The sequence below is a fragment of the Bacillus rossius genome, chromosome 10 (genome assembly GCF_032445375.1).
Source record: "Bacillus rossius redtenbacheri isolate Brsri chromosome 10, Brsri_v3, whole genome shotgun sequence".
Lineage (NCBI taxonomy): Eukaryota > Metazoa > Arthropoda > Insecta > Phasmatodea > Bacillidae > Bacillus > Bacillus rossius.
In genome coordinates, this window is record NC_086337.1 from 48,732,532 (window position 1) to 48,747,311 (window position 14,780).

General features: G+C 38.9%; 1 protein-coding gene across 1 annotated transcript in view; it reads right to left on the reverse strand.

The window, feature by feature from the left end:
• Window positions 1-199: 199 nt before the first annotated feature.
• The window catches only part of LOC134536121 (eukaryotic translation initiation factor 2-alpha kinase), a 29,297-nt gene continuing 14,716 nt past the window's right edge, over window positions 200-14,780 (reverse strand). Inside the window, exons 9-17 of the mRNA XM_063375704.1 lie at window positions 14,434-14,608; window positions 12,814-12,895; window positions 12,493-12,737; window positions 9,370-9,513; window positions 5,483-5,822; window positions 4,614-4,847; window positions 3,746-3,922; window positions 3,387-3,551; window positions 200-2,567 (exon numbers count right to left, since the gene is read on the reverse strand). Coding sequence (XP_063231774.1) covers window positions 2,376-2,567; window positions 3,387-3,551; window positions 3,746-3,922; window positions 4,614-4,847; window positions 5,483-5,822; window positions 9,370-9,513; window positions 12,493-12,737; window positions 12,814-12,895; window positions 14,434-14,608 — 1,754 coding nt within the window. The 3' untranslated portion in view covers window positions 200-2,375. The remainder of the gene's footprint in view (window positions 2,568-3,386; window positions 3,552-3,745; window positions 3,923-4,613; window positions 4,848-5,482; window positions 5,823-9,369; window positions 9,514-12,492; window positions 12,738-12,813; window positions 12,896-14,433; window positions 14,609-14,780) is intronic.

The following is a 14,780-nucleotide window of genomic DNA, read 5'->3' on the forward strand; positions in this document are numbered from 1 at the left end:
TTTAATTTAGCTTGTTATTGAGAAAGTTTCCCTCGGCACAGCAGCCGGCATGACAGTCTTAGAAGTCTTCATCCAGACGTTACTGCAGCATGATTTCTCATAGGTACAAAACTGCAATGGAACACTTAAGCCCATTTTAGAGGTACAGAGGTTTGCATGCTTGCTGCACCTCAGCCATACCAGAACAAAACTGATTAACTATAACAAAAAAAATATTTATTCCAGAATAATAGGTTAACAAATTCATTTCACATGTGAAAACAGCATGAATATCTTAAGATGTATCATAGTAGCATAAAATACAATTATATTGTAGTTTCACTTGCTAAGGAAGCCATCAATAATTGGTTCACTTTGAAAGTAGGTTTTAGGGAAATGAAAATTAAGACCATTGACATTTATGAAAGCACAAATTGGAATGAAAAATAAAACCTATACAATTATCTATGATCAGAGGAATAGCCAAATTAAATATTGTACTCTTTAAGTATATTATTTAAAATAACTTCCCACATCTCAAAATAATTAATGAGCAACAGCAATAAAGTTTATACGTACTCATCTTCTCCGACATTGTGCAAGTGTATGTGTAAAACAATTTGCTATCGTAAATGTTTCAGTTCTTTGGAAAGAGTGATTCATAATAGTCTGAATATAAAAGTGTTCAATCACATAATTACTGACAGCTTACCAACTATTTTTCAAGTTCTCTACCTGCATTCTTATTACAAAAAAAAATGTATATCTTCTTCTAGTAACCTATATTCCCTAACTATCAAACCTAACTGATAAACACTTTGAAAACAAATTTTTTTTTTAAGGATTCCAGATTGTCAACTTTTCAAATTTTAAATGCATAAAATGCATTTTCACAACTAAGAAGGCAGATTTTCCAGCAAAAGTAAAATCTACTTTCAAATTTACTCTGAAGTTCCACTTTATGATGCATACATTAGCTACAACAATAATAACAGTAAAATAAACAAAATTGTTCAGTCATATCTGCAGGTCTTTACAATCCGCAATAAATAAATACAAACACTAAATGTTTCCTTACATCACATACATAATTACAGTCTTTTCAGAAAGTATAAATGCAATGTGAAACTTATAACTACAATTTACATTAATATATACATAGTTTTTAACAAATAGAATTGTTATAATACTTATATTCCGAAATAAGATGAACTCTCAATATATGTAATTATATGGAAACGTTGCAGGTTCTACCTGCTGAAGTACACTACATACATAACCATAAGTTATTTTTAATTTTAATAGTACTATTTGTGGGTTGTTTGTCCATTCAAAACTCAAATAAAAGCAAACCTAATCGTCCAATAATTTTTTTGTGTTTCCCCACTCTCAGATTCCTCAAAAAGAAAAAAATTCACAGTGCCACCAGACTAACTTAATTATTTTTATTTTCATAGTTATTTAAAACGGAAATGTTTTTTGCAAAGTAAGTCTGTCTTGATATTTCAGAGTACATATTTATAAACACTCCCTCACCTTTCTGTAAGTTCATGAAGTTTTCCCCAAAGTGTTGTATATACATTATTTTTTTTTATTTTTAATGTGCCCTTTTCATGTCAAAAGTACACTTAATTTTTAAAACAAGGAGGCCCTCTCCGCTGGTCAAATTCATGTTCCTCATTAAAAACTCTCAGTCAACTAAACCTTCTTGCACAGTTTTTGGCTAAACAGCATGCACTGCTAACACTTAACAGTTAGCAAGGTCACTTAAGTCGTAACGCTCCTATTCATTTGCTACCTATGCATAAAACCCTGCCACTCCTACAAAGTGACAAAAAATGTTGAGTCCATTTTGAAATGTAAATATTTCTATGTTTAAAAGAATTAACCAACATAATTTCACACTGTACTGATGTCTTAGTAATTGCTTGATGGAATAACTGATAAACCCTGTTGCAAATCAATATAAAATGGCAAATTTCTAAATGGAATTGATACTCTACTCTTTAATTATAGATTTACCAAATATTTACACAACCTTTCTTGTAAGTTTGAATGACTACCTAAGTAATACTGCAAGGTTTTTGCTTGTTCAATAACAAGCTATAAACAAAAATATTCACTCACTATTATTACTAATAATTTTAAAGGTATTAATAAGACAAGAATTTTCCCAACAATTTTTAGACCTGCAACAGTTCCTAACTAATAAATATATTATTCCATTTTTTTTTAAAAAAAAAAGATGTATTATGGTTATCAAGGTTGAGGTCCGAGTTACTGAGAGTTCATCCTGACACCAAATGGCACCTCATTCCTTTAAGCAACAATCAAGGCACGTTCACTTCACAGACGACACGCCTGCTCGGCAAGGGAAGGACAACCGCCGGCACTCGCTACCTCTGGTCAACGTTCGAGTCTGCACTCGAGCTGGTGGAGTGGTTGGTGCTGGAGGTTCTGCGGCGGGACGGCAGCTCGAAGTGCCACTCCGCCGCAGACTGCTGGTTGAACGGCGGGCGGGCGCGGATGCCGTACGTGGTGGGGCGCTCGTCCGGGTTGTGGGACAGCATCATTTGCAGGAGATCAAACTGGAAGCGAACAGCAGCAAAGCATTATTCGCTTTGAAGTGCAATCTCACCGACTCATTCTCTGGAAAGGAAATCTTAACACTTGAATTATATAAGTGCATTATTCTAAAACATAAAAAATAAACTTAGCTTTCTGGCTCAAAATGCCATAGTAGGATTCAACTCAACTCCATATAAGATAGTAGTAATGATAGCTAATCCTGCGTGATTGATTAAAAAATACCAGAAGAGCCATGTACCATATTTTCTGGTGGATAAGATGAGAACTTTATGCAAGTTAAAAAATTTTAAAAAGCCTTTTAGGTAGTCTTATTTGACAAGTCATCTTAAGTGACGACACTTATTTCACTGTTGCATGGAGTACCTGGTGCCAGGTGTCTACAGACAGGCAAATTCAGATGTGAAGGATTTTTTTTAAATTTTTTTACCCATTCATAGGGAAAATAAAAACATGAAAAATGCAAGGAAGATATTTTGAATAAATGTTAAAACTTTAAATGCTTGATCAAACTACTGCAGTCATGTGACTTGAAGAATATTCCTCACAATGTTCTGTATGTCATGCTTTATGCAAATGGTATAATTTTCTATGCTGCAAAATTAGAAGTAAGGCAGTTAAAACTGATCTCTCCTTTTGATTGCGAAACTGCTGGTCCACCAGTTCCAGTGGCCTCACGTTTGATGCGAAAGTGCATATTTATTTCCCATTTTTCATCACAGAGACCTAACCTCGCCTTGAAAGCGGGGAAACCCAAGTAATGAAACAGAATGGCGGACCCCACTCTACACTCCCGCAGGACCGGACCCGGGGGCACGCACCTCCTCCTTGAACTGCAGCTGGAACTGAGGGGGCAGCTTGTTGCTCCGAGCCTTCGTCAGCGTCGTCACCCGCTCCATCTCCGTGCGGAAGGGCACCAGCAGCTCGAACAAGATCACGCCCAGCGAGTAGATGTCCACTTTGTAGTTGTACGGCAGACCCTTCGACTGAGAGACAAGGATTGACGGTTGGACGCAATTTATGGTCTACGTACATCACCCCAATCAGAAAGGAACAAAAAAATTAATAAGTAGACACTCAATTGGGAATCACAATGAGACAGCTTTTTATTTATGAAATGCTTCGGTCACACATGCTAGAACAGAACAGTAATCCACACAGGGGGTGGTGTCACACCAACCTGCTCAGGACTCATGTAGAGTTGGGTTCCGACCTGCGCCGTGTGTTTCTCGTCCGCCAAGAATGTTTTACCCTCAGCACACGGAGTCTGGTCGCAACTGCCTTCGACCATCGCGGTTACGAGGCCGAAATCACCCACTTTGATCTGCCCGTCCAAGGAGAAGAAGATGTTCGAAGGCTGTAACACGACAAGAACAACATTACTAGTACCAAATACCACTTGGCTCTGACAATGTACAGCCCTTACAATTGCTTCACCCAACGCTATGATCTACAGGAGTTAACACGGCATGTTTATATGCAAGAACATGTGAAGCGCAAGAAAATTACACTGCCTGAGCATTCTGCGAGTTCACATAAAGTGGAGAGTGATATGCAAGAAAGCGTAAAAATTAGAGGTGAATGTAAATCACACTTTTACTTCCGAGCCGGGGTTCTTGCAGGAAATATGTCGGTATCAGGAGCAACAGCAAAGGAATTATGCTTCTCAACTGATGTACAAAATATTTCCTATCAACTAAAAAAAACTAGAACCACTCTGGTATGTTGTATACATACTTATGCTTAAATTGTTAAATTGTTATTTATATTTCCTCAAAATTTTCACTACGGCTGATCTAACACTAAGTAACACTTTCTCTTAAATTTTTTTTTTTAAATAAGCCCTTGAGATACACGTGAACACAAGAGTGAGTACGCATCGAGGCCGCTCGAGAGAGAAGTCCAGTTCGGTTCACACGTGCCCAATCTACTCGGGCGTCGACTCTGCCTGGCAGTTGCTGTGTTTCAAACTGGCAGCTGTCGAAACTGGTTCAAGTTCAGGCACGTTCAGCGCGACAGGCAACGTCGCTCGGCTCAGGGGGCCGTACCTTCAGGTCCCTGTGGATGAGGCCCTGCAGGTGGACGTACTCGACGGCGTCCAGGATCTGCAGGAACACGCCGTGCACCGTGGCGGGGTCCCGGGACTCCACGTTGTCCTTCAGCCACTCGCGCAGGCTCTCCTCCCGGCACAGCTGCATCTGGATGAACAGGAACATGCGCTCCACGGGCCTCCCTCCGTCCCCGCTCCCCACGTCCAGGGAGAACGGCCGCTTCACCACCACCTGCCGACAACACCACACCGCACATTACACATTACCGAGTCACGAGCCGAGTTCAACACCCTCTGAAATTTCCTAAATGAGGCTTAATCAATTTCACAACTTGCTTACACTTTAACAACAACAGTAATTTTACAAAACACACAAACATGACACTTATTAATTTCACCACTCTTTGGAAACTGTGTCGGTGAAATTAAAGAACATACATAGTTTCAAAACCTACCGTCATTTCAGTTCCACTTTACTGAACCAACATGCCTTGGAAAGTTTTTGCTACTTAAGTTTTAACTTGCTACACACCATAAATCATAAATAGAAAGAATTAATAATACATACTATATACACACATATACATACAATATGATATATACATTATATATATTAAATATATAATATTCTATATATTCTTTCAGTACTAATAGCATGCCATTTCAATAATGCAAATAGTTTAATATTAACATCATTCATCGTTGTGAAAATAAAATGACCATTTCCATTATGTATTTATTCCAAACCAGTGGACGGCTAAGAGGTTAACAAACACCCCAATGCAGAGGAAGTAGTACTGATTTGACAGAAAATATTAGGACACATAAAACCACTTTTCTCTATGTGAGAAATCCACGAACACTTGCCTGCTTCATCTCGTTGCTGTTGGAATGTTTCTTCCACTTGGTCTTGGAGTTGCTCTCCGAGCTGTTGCTATTGAGAGTGATAACACTGTGCCTCCTATCGCACTCTTCTTCTTGCTCTTCTGGTGATTCAAAGGTGATGAAAGAATCGCTTATATCCAACGAGCGGCAGCCTTTCTTGCTCCTCACATGTGGGTGGATTAGAGAGTCGTCTATGTTGTTAGTACTTCGCAAGTTTAAGAGGAATCCAGCATTGGAAGAGTTTTTGTCTTGATATGTGGCTTTCGATGGTTTAACTGGGTCCATAGAGGTAACCTCCTCCAAAGAACATGAAGTGCTGATGCTGAAATAAATAATTATTATTTTTTAATCACACCAGAAATCCTAAAAGTCATATTAGAATAGAGCAAAAATACTCAACAAAAAAAAAGACAAAAAAATACTGTAATAGATCCACATATACCGTATATACTCGTGTATAGCGCGCCCTTTTTTCCCCTCAAGTAAAGGGAAAAAATAAGGATGTGCGCTATACACGGAAAAAAAAGTTTGGTGGGGGGGAGGCGAGGATGAGTGGAAGTCGTTAACTGCCGGGTGACGGTGACGTTTCTGGTCAGCCCCCACACATACGCACAAGCAACAAGGCCTCTGTTTCACACACACACAGACTCACAACCTGGTCTCTCGCACACACACACACACACACGCGCGCGCGCAAGCTCGCACATCATGGTCTCTTGTTTATTTTTAGACCTCCCCCCCTTTACAGAAAGCCAGCTCAGAAGCTAGTAAAAAAAAAGAGAGAGAGAGAGAGAGAGAGGGGGAGAGAGAGAGAGAGAGAGAGAGAGAGAGAGAGAGAGAGAGGAGAGGAGGAGAGAGGAGAGAGGAGAGAGGAGAGAGGAGAGAGGAGAGAGGAGAGAGGAGAGAGGAGAGAGGAGAGAGGAGAGAGAAGAGAGAGAGAGAGAGAGAGAAGAGAGAGAGAGAGAGAGAGAGAGAGGAGAGAGGAGAGAGGAGAGAGGAGAGAGAGGAGAGAGAGGAGAGAGAGGAGGAGAGAGGAGAGGAGGAGAGAGAGGAGAGAGAGGAGAGAGAGGAGAGAGAGGAGAGAGAGGAGAGAGAGGGAGAGAGAGGAGAGAGAGGAGAGAGAGAGGAGAGAGAGGAGAGAGAGGAGAGAGAGGAGAGAGAGGAGAGAGAGGAGAGAGAGGAGAGAGAGGAGAGAGGAGAGAGAAGAGAGAAGAGAGAGAGAGAGAGAGAGGAGAGAGAATGTCTGTCACCAGTTCCCCCCCCCCCCCACTCCCACCCTTGCTATCCACCATTCCTCGTCCCAGCAGCGACTGGTGAGTCATCTAGTTCTCCGCGCCAGCTTAGCAACGTAGCGTGGCACGCCTCCCTCCCTCCCGCCCACTTACCATTTGTGACGATACAGCGCTTCATTATCTTCCCTTCTACACAGCAGAGTTTAAGTATTTTCCTGACGCATCACCACACATCAATTTAAATAATCAGGTACCACAAAAGTTAGTAAAATTTATTTATGGGGGAAAAAAAAATTCAATTTTTTTTTCTTTGGAATTTGTTGCAAAAATCGTGGTGCGCGCTATACACGAGGGCGCGCTATACACGAGTAAATACGGTAATTATAATTTACTAGAAATAATTTTTAAAAAAAAATCAAGCACAACAGTGCAAATTTGTAATGAGCAATTACCTACTGTCACTGCCATTTTCACTGTTGAATGCTACTCATGTGTTACTGTTTCATCCAAATAAATTAAAAAGATTATAAGTATTATACCACTTACAAAATTTTGCAACCCTAAAATTTGAGAACAAATAAAAAATAATAAGAGTACACAAAAACCAGAAAACTGAACTAAGAATTCTTTTATTCAATGAACAGAGTTTTATCATTGTGAATGTTAAAGTTTGCAAAAGACTGTTACGGTGCAGTTGTTCACCAATGTTGTTGCCATGAGTAGAGAACTGTGACGTTCGTGTTATTTTCTGGTACTAGGCTAGATTGCACACATATGTATTCAAACTGGTCAATTTCTTTTGTTCATTGGCTGTTGCAAGATTTCACCTTCTGTCCAGAATGCATATGGCTGGATCACATGAATTCAGGTAATTTCATAATGGTTCCTCTTCCTTCAGGTGTGTCAAACTACCCATGATCCAAACTAACATATAAAACTACATAGTCACAATGCTATAATGAACACTACACGACAAAATAGGCACCTGCATGAAGTAGATTATATTTCTAATTTCCGTCGTGTCATGCCACAGTACAGAAAGCAAAAACAGAAACCTTGCAGAACTAACCTTCAAAAATATTTACCTATTTGGTAAATGTTTATGCTGAAAAACCAAATTTCTCTTTACATTTAGTTTTACTTTCACATTTGTAGTATGCCTTCAACTGTTTATTATGTTTATTTTCAATTTTTAGCATGACTAAGCAGAATTAATTTCTATCCCTTATCATATAGCTTGCTTCCTTGTATCCAAAATAAACTATCTCAATTTATACAATAGACTATTAAATGTTATACTGTTATGCACTTTGTCGACAGGAAATAAAAGGGCCACAGCACATTCTATATTTAATTTTATGGACACATTTGACTTGGAAAGACATGCTGACAGCCACTATCAGAGTTGGTCGTGTTAATGTTATGGTATTGTAACCCTACGCTTTTAACTCTGTTGTGCTGGAATGTTGTACGACACCTAATAGGCAAACACAATTTTTATGGATTCATTTTTAGTCCAATTCATTTTTAAAACAGAGGATTTCAGTGTTATTGTTTTTTTAAAATAAAACAGTTTTTTAGTACTTGCTCCACCACAATAGGGGTAAAGCTTGTATGTTGCATTTTTACGGTAAAAAAAAATTATTAATAAGTTGGTCTAGAACAGATACATTCAGAACAATAAAAATAAGTTGGTGAGCATTTATGGTTTAAAATTTATTCTTTAAGAGATGCACCACAAAAAAAATTAAATTAATATTCTGATCCATGCACTTTAGTGCTATGTTTGTCTGGAAATAAGGACATTCCCTCGAATTTCCAACGTTAAGAGTCCTTTTTCCATGATTTGAGTTAAGATTTGGTTTAAAAACTACTTAATTCCATTATATAACTCGCATTTTGGTGCTACGCAGTGCTGACACTTGCTTGCTGGTGTTATGTCGGTTTTATTGCAATTCACCATTAAAATCGTCCCTACTAACGGTATTTGTCTTGTGTGATGTGTCGTGGCATTGTGACTCCAGCTTGATGACACGCTAAAAAAAAAGTAAGTAAATTACAGGAAAGTAACTACAGTAAAGTGTGTGTGCGTTTTTTAAAGAGTTTAAATGTTACAACTTTAAACACTAAACTACAGCCACTTTTTGGTACATGTGATTTCATTGCCAATTTTTTTCTCTTGCAATCAACGCACAAGGCATTTTTTTTTTGGTTGAACGTAGTGTATTGACAAGTGGCCGATTTGCGCTAAATAACGTTTATTAATTAATAGAGCCACGGAAATTTCGCGGATTCATTTAGTCACAAGCTAGAATGCAAACCTCCACACTGTCGCACTGTGTTCATGATTGGACCGCAGTTATCTGGACACGCCCCTCTACGACCGTGAGCCAACGATGTCTGGCTAGGAGAGAAGTAAGCGAATCAGGTGGTGCCGAATAACAAGGATAAAGATGTTCTCGCTAAGAAATCAACCAATGGGAAAGTAAACATGGGTCGAGCACACCTATAACTTTGAATTCTATCCTGAGGCCAGAGGAATCCGCGAAATTTCCGGTACTCTATTAATTAACACGTAATGACGTCTGTGTGTGAATAATAAATGTTGGTTCTGCAGGTATGTAGCCACGAGCGAACCTGGGCGGCCACAGCTTGTCCTGCTGCTCCTGCCAGCCGGGGGGCGGGCACTCCAGCCACGCGTTGAAGTAGCGCACTATGTGCTGGTGGTCGAGCTTGGCCAGCGCCCGCACCTCGCGCATCACCCGGTCCCGGGACTCTGGCCTGCAACCACACGGGCCCCCTTCACGCCTCACCCCTCTCCCACCCATCCTCTGCTCGACGACAACCCCCCGGTGACTTGACCTCGCTCGCCACCGCGGGGTTGTTGCCGTTTCCGTTTCTCCTCGCACCTTCAGAATACCATTTCTCTAGTGTTCAGTGCACTAGTTGACAAGTGTTGACTCAACAAGTAGCCAAAGCTGAGTCCAATGCCATGTCAAACAAAAAAAAAAAAAGTAGCAAGGAAGCTTTATTGCAAACTGGATCAAAATATATTTGAAATGGCAAGATTGCAAGGCCTAATCTCTCTCTACAGTAAAGTACCTATGTGCAACACTGCACTGCACTGCACTGTTTATGTTATTATTGTATGTTGGACCTCCGTGGAAAATACCACTTTTTTTTTTTTTTAAAAGCAGTAAAGAACAAGATGGCTACTGTGTTAAATTCTCAAGTCTCAAAAATTTCTGTTAATTATCAGGTTCATGTCGAGTTCCTCCAGACATATAATGATACCAATAATTAAAGTAAATGTGGCAAATTAAAACATTCAACACTGACAACATGAAGTTTAATAGGTTTATATGTATATGTTTTTCTACTACCGTTCCCCAAGGTATTGCTCTTTTAATTTGGTAATCATGCAAATAAAATAACATATGTGTATCGATTTAAGAAACTTGGTTAACGAGAAAAACTTTTAAAAGGTTTTATGTTTTTATCGCCATTGTGAATATATTTTAATATTTTTTTTAAAAACCTTGAGAGCTAATTTTGAATTTGACGGGGAGAGTTGATGTGCAATTCAAATTGGAGATTCAAATGAAGTAAATTGTGTTTTTACTAGGGATGGGTTGAGTACACATTTTTATCGATTCCGATACCGGTACCGATTCCTAAATTTCGATTCTCGATTCCGAGTCATTCCAGTTTTCGATTCCTGGTAATTCTGGTCACATAATTAAAACTACTTAAGAATTTAATGCATTACATAATGATAATAACATGTATAAAGGATAATTATAAACTTAGGATTAAATGTTGAGGGTTTTTTTTTTTCAATTACCAGTGAAGAAGCATCTTCACATAAAGTTTGTTTGCTAGTAAGTACGTACTAGGCTGTGCACAAAGAAGTTCAACATTTAGACAGGGTTCTTTAACAGGCGATAACGCCGATAACATAACATCTTTTTTCAAAATGGGTTCAAAGGTAGCACTACTTTTTTCTGTGGTACCTTTTGACTTAGTTGGTGACAGTGCTGTAAACAAAAGTTTGTTTTCTTCAAAGACTATTTTTTCTGGTAGTAATGTGTGCCGGGATTTCAAATGCTTCATTAAATTGGTTGTAGATTTGTAAGTACGGCTCCGTGAAATTTGCGCACTACCATGATTACAAATTGCATATTTGTCATTTTCACTATTGATGCGAAAATGTTCCCAAACTTTAGACATGTTGATACAATATCAGACCATTCGCATCGTAATTTGAAACGACAGTCTGCGAACATTTTTTTACTAACAAACTAGCAAAACACTTGAAAATAGTTTTAGCAAAACAATATTTGTGCCAAATAAATAGCATAAATGCGCAACAATTCACAGAAACCTCAATAGCACGACGGTGAATTACGCCGCCGTAATTCACCGTCGTGCTATTGAGGTTACTGTGAATTGTTGCGCATTTATGCTATTTATTTGGCACAAATATTGTTTTGCTAAAACTATTTTCAAGTGTTTTTCTAGTAATTATTACGGATTTCCTTTGCAAGAAATAAACACGAGCCTCTGTTGGCGGTATGGCCAGAGAATTCTTTAAAATCGATTGTTGCTTTCATTATACAATCTGTCCCGTACGCAACGAATCGATACGTTTCGACTTGACTTTATATTTTATGGCCACCAGAGATTTTGTGGAGGCCATCATCCTTGAATGGCTCACAACTAAAATGGTGACGACACGTGATGTGATCTCGTTTCATAACCGTCACTTTCTTCACAAAAAACAATGGACTTTTCTTAACTGCAAATAAAATTAATAAGTCTTTTTACAATTTATTTACATCTAATACATGAGTGAGGAATAATGTTCTTCGATCGTGGAGTTTTAATTAGAGGTTAAACATGCCCGGTAACATTGTTTTTATTTATTTTTATTTGTATAAAATTAATATTTAATAATAATGAGGATTATTAGGAATTTAATGCGCATACGGCAGGTAAGATATATTAAAATAAGTAAGTAAAGTTCAGACGAAAATATATTACTACTGTATTTTCTTAACTTAACCGATTCCTAACCTACCTTGCCGTTTTTTAGTACCCGATACTGAGTACCCAAATTTTTTAATAATCGGTGGTATCGAGGAATCGGAGAATCGAATCGACCCATCCCTAGTTTTTACCACAGTGGGCTCTGGGCCAATGACGATCCATTTACCAAATAAAGAAAGAATAATCAAGTGCCATTTTACACTAGCCACTAAATCAAAAGAAAACAAGGAACAATATTGGTTCAATACACTATTATAAGTAAAACATAAATATAAAGTTCTAACTCTAAACCAAATGCCAAATTTTCCTCACTAGTGAATTTCCTCTAACATTTGACAAAGAACAAGAAAAATTTTTTTACGAAATGCAGGAAGAATTTTATACGAGAAAATTATAAAATGGGGAGAAAGTTTGCGAGTGTAAAAAACATGGGTGAGCGACTACCACGCACATTAGAAGTGAATCTTCACAGATAGAGGAGCAGTATGCGAGTGCACAAGTCTGCAAATGTGCAAGATTGAAAGAATGTAAGTATACAAGTGTCCAAAAGTGTAAGTGCACAAGTTCACATACTTGCAAGTATGCAAGTTATATGTGTGTGCAAGGTCAAAGTGTGTGAATTCTATTTGCCTTGACTTACCCTACGAGTTATAAAGAGTTTACTATTAAAAAAAAAAATTTACTGTAGAAAGAATCTTGAGAGGTCCGCACCTATTGGGCAATGCTATCCTCTTCACAGCGTAGCTCCAGTCATCAATCTTATTTTTAGCCTCGAACACGACACCAAAACCTCCTTTGCCGAGGCAGCGGACGGGTTCGAAATCCGTGAGGTAGCGGGAAGTGAACTCTGGCACCGCAGGAAGCTGCCCGGGAATCGACTGGCTCCTGGCGGTCGACTGATCGATGCCGGAGTCCGTATCTTCGGTGACGATCACGGGCTTCTCCACCACCACGACCTGTCGTGATCATGCCGCTTCAGACACGAGCAAGCGAGACCTGTGTTACTCTGACAACACGCGTGAGCACACGTACCTTCAGTTCCTTTACGTACACCTTCCTGTACAGTAGGTTCACCAACAAGGCTGTGCTGAAACTTATGATTACCACTTCTTTCCTGCAATCAACAAACGTGACTGCAAAACCATGCACAACAGCAATTTTTTTCCTTCACAAAATCGCTTTCAAAACTAATACTACACGGAGCATTGCAAAGATAAGAACACTGCAAAAAAAAAGTAAATTACAGGAAAGTAATTACAGTAAAGTGTGTGTGTTTTTAAAGATTTTAAATGTTATAAGTTTAATCACTAAACTACAGCCACTTTTTGGTACATATGATTTCATTGCCAATGTTTTTCTCTTGCAATCAATGCACAGTGCATTTTTTTGGTTGAAAGTAGTGTATTGACAAATGGCCGATTTGCGCTAAATAACGTTTATTAATTAACATGTAAAAGCCTATCCCAGTACATGCCTGGGTCTCCAGGTACAGCCAGAACCCTTAAGGTCTGAAAAATCTATTCAAGAAGATAACTGCAGCTAAAACTGGCAACACCAACGATTGAATTAAAAGGACAGTTTCTATGGAATTATGACTATTGTTTACTACTGACAAAACACAGTTCCTTTTTTTCACACCGGAGTAATCTCATTTCAACTGGAGGACCACACATTCACTTGCGATGTAGTAAACATCCACTGGTCTGTCCGTACTTGAGTCACCAGAAAAGACCCATGCCTCGCAGTCAGAATTGTGTGGACAGCACACTCATTGTCCTCCACAACGTTGCCACCCACTCTCACCATGTTCCACATGTGATTAACTCATTAAACAAAAGAACTGACAGGTGACAATTGCACCTGGTAACAATATACCGGTATTTCAACGGCCAGTGCTACCAACTCAAAAGTTTAATTCGCTCATGCACACTATTTTCAACCTAGTTTGTTGCTGAGTATATACACAACTATTTTTAGGATTCTGTATTATCACAAGATGAAATGCACTAGAGAAAACAAAAATGAGTGGTCATTAGCATGCCAAGTGCACCCTGCTTTAACGGCACTGCTTAAAAATTCACCATTGAATCTTATGCATCACAAAACAATGAAAACATTCTAGTAAATAACATCAAGAGCGAGAGGCTTTTTTACATGCTTGCCAACAGTGCAATGACTGCTGCGAGTCGAACAATCAAACGAACACTATCACTATCACACGTAGATATTTTACAGAAAAAAAGATAGAGATACTAACATTACCAATGACGTATATTGTGAAAAACTAAATAGTTGTCTTCAAATCTAAATGAAAATGCAGATTTCTAACTATTTTGGAATGTCCATAAAAACTAGAAATAATATACTATAATCAATCAGTAACATTATGAATCTAGAAAATAAGACTTGTTACGACCAAATATTTTGAGTAATTATTTGAATACAAAACACGTTGTTCATGCTGCTGCAGTATCTTTGGTGAGCAAGGAACTGCAACATGCTGCATGTTAAAAAATTATTTATAACCTGGTATCAGAAGGAGAGTTTAGTGAATGATGCTAATGATTCAATACCTTAATTCAGCACGGTGTCTCCTCGGAAGTCAGTAGGCCTACCATGGCGCAGTCTCACAAGACTGGGAACTGCACTCACCAGTAGTACCAGATGGAGACAATGATGATCTGTGCTGGCGTGTCCTCTGCAAACATCCCTTCTTCCCCGCCCCCGGAGTCCTCCGGCGAGACGACCGGCGCGATGGTCACGTTACGCCGGCACTGCCCGTGCTTGTCCGACAAGTCATTCTCACTGAAGAGGTAGTAGCCGTTACCTGGGCACAGGGCCGGTGAAAGGTAAATTGGCGCCCTAAGCGAAAAACCTTAATTTCCCCCCCCCCCCTCCCTCACTCCGGGCCGGACACCCAAAAAAAAAATTTCCTTGCTTCAAAATACATCACGTAAGCCTAATATTTTGTCAACAATCAAATGTAAGCAGGCTTGTGT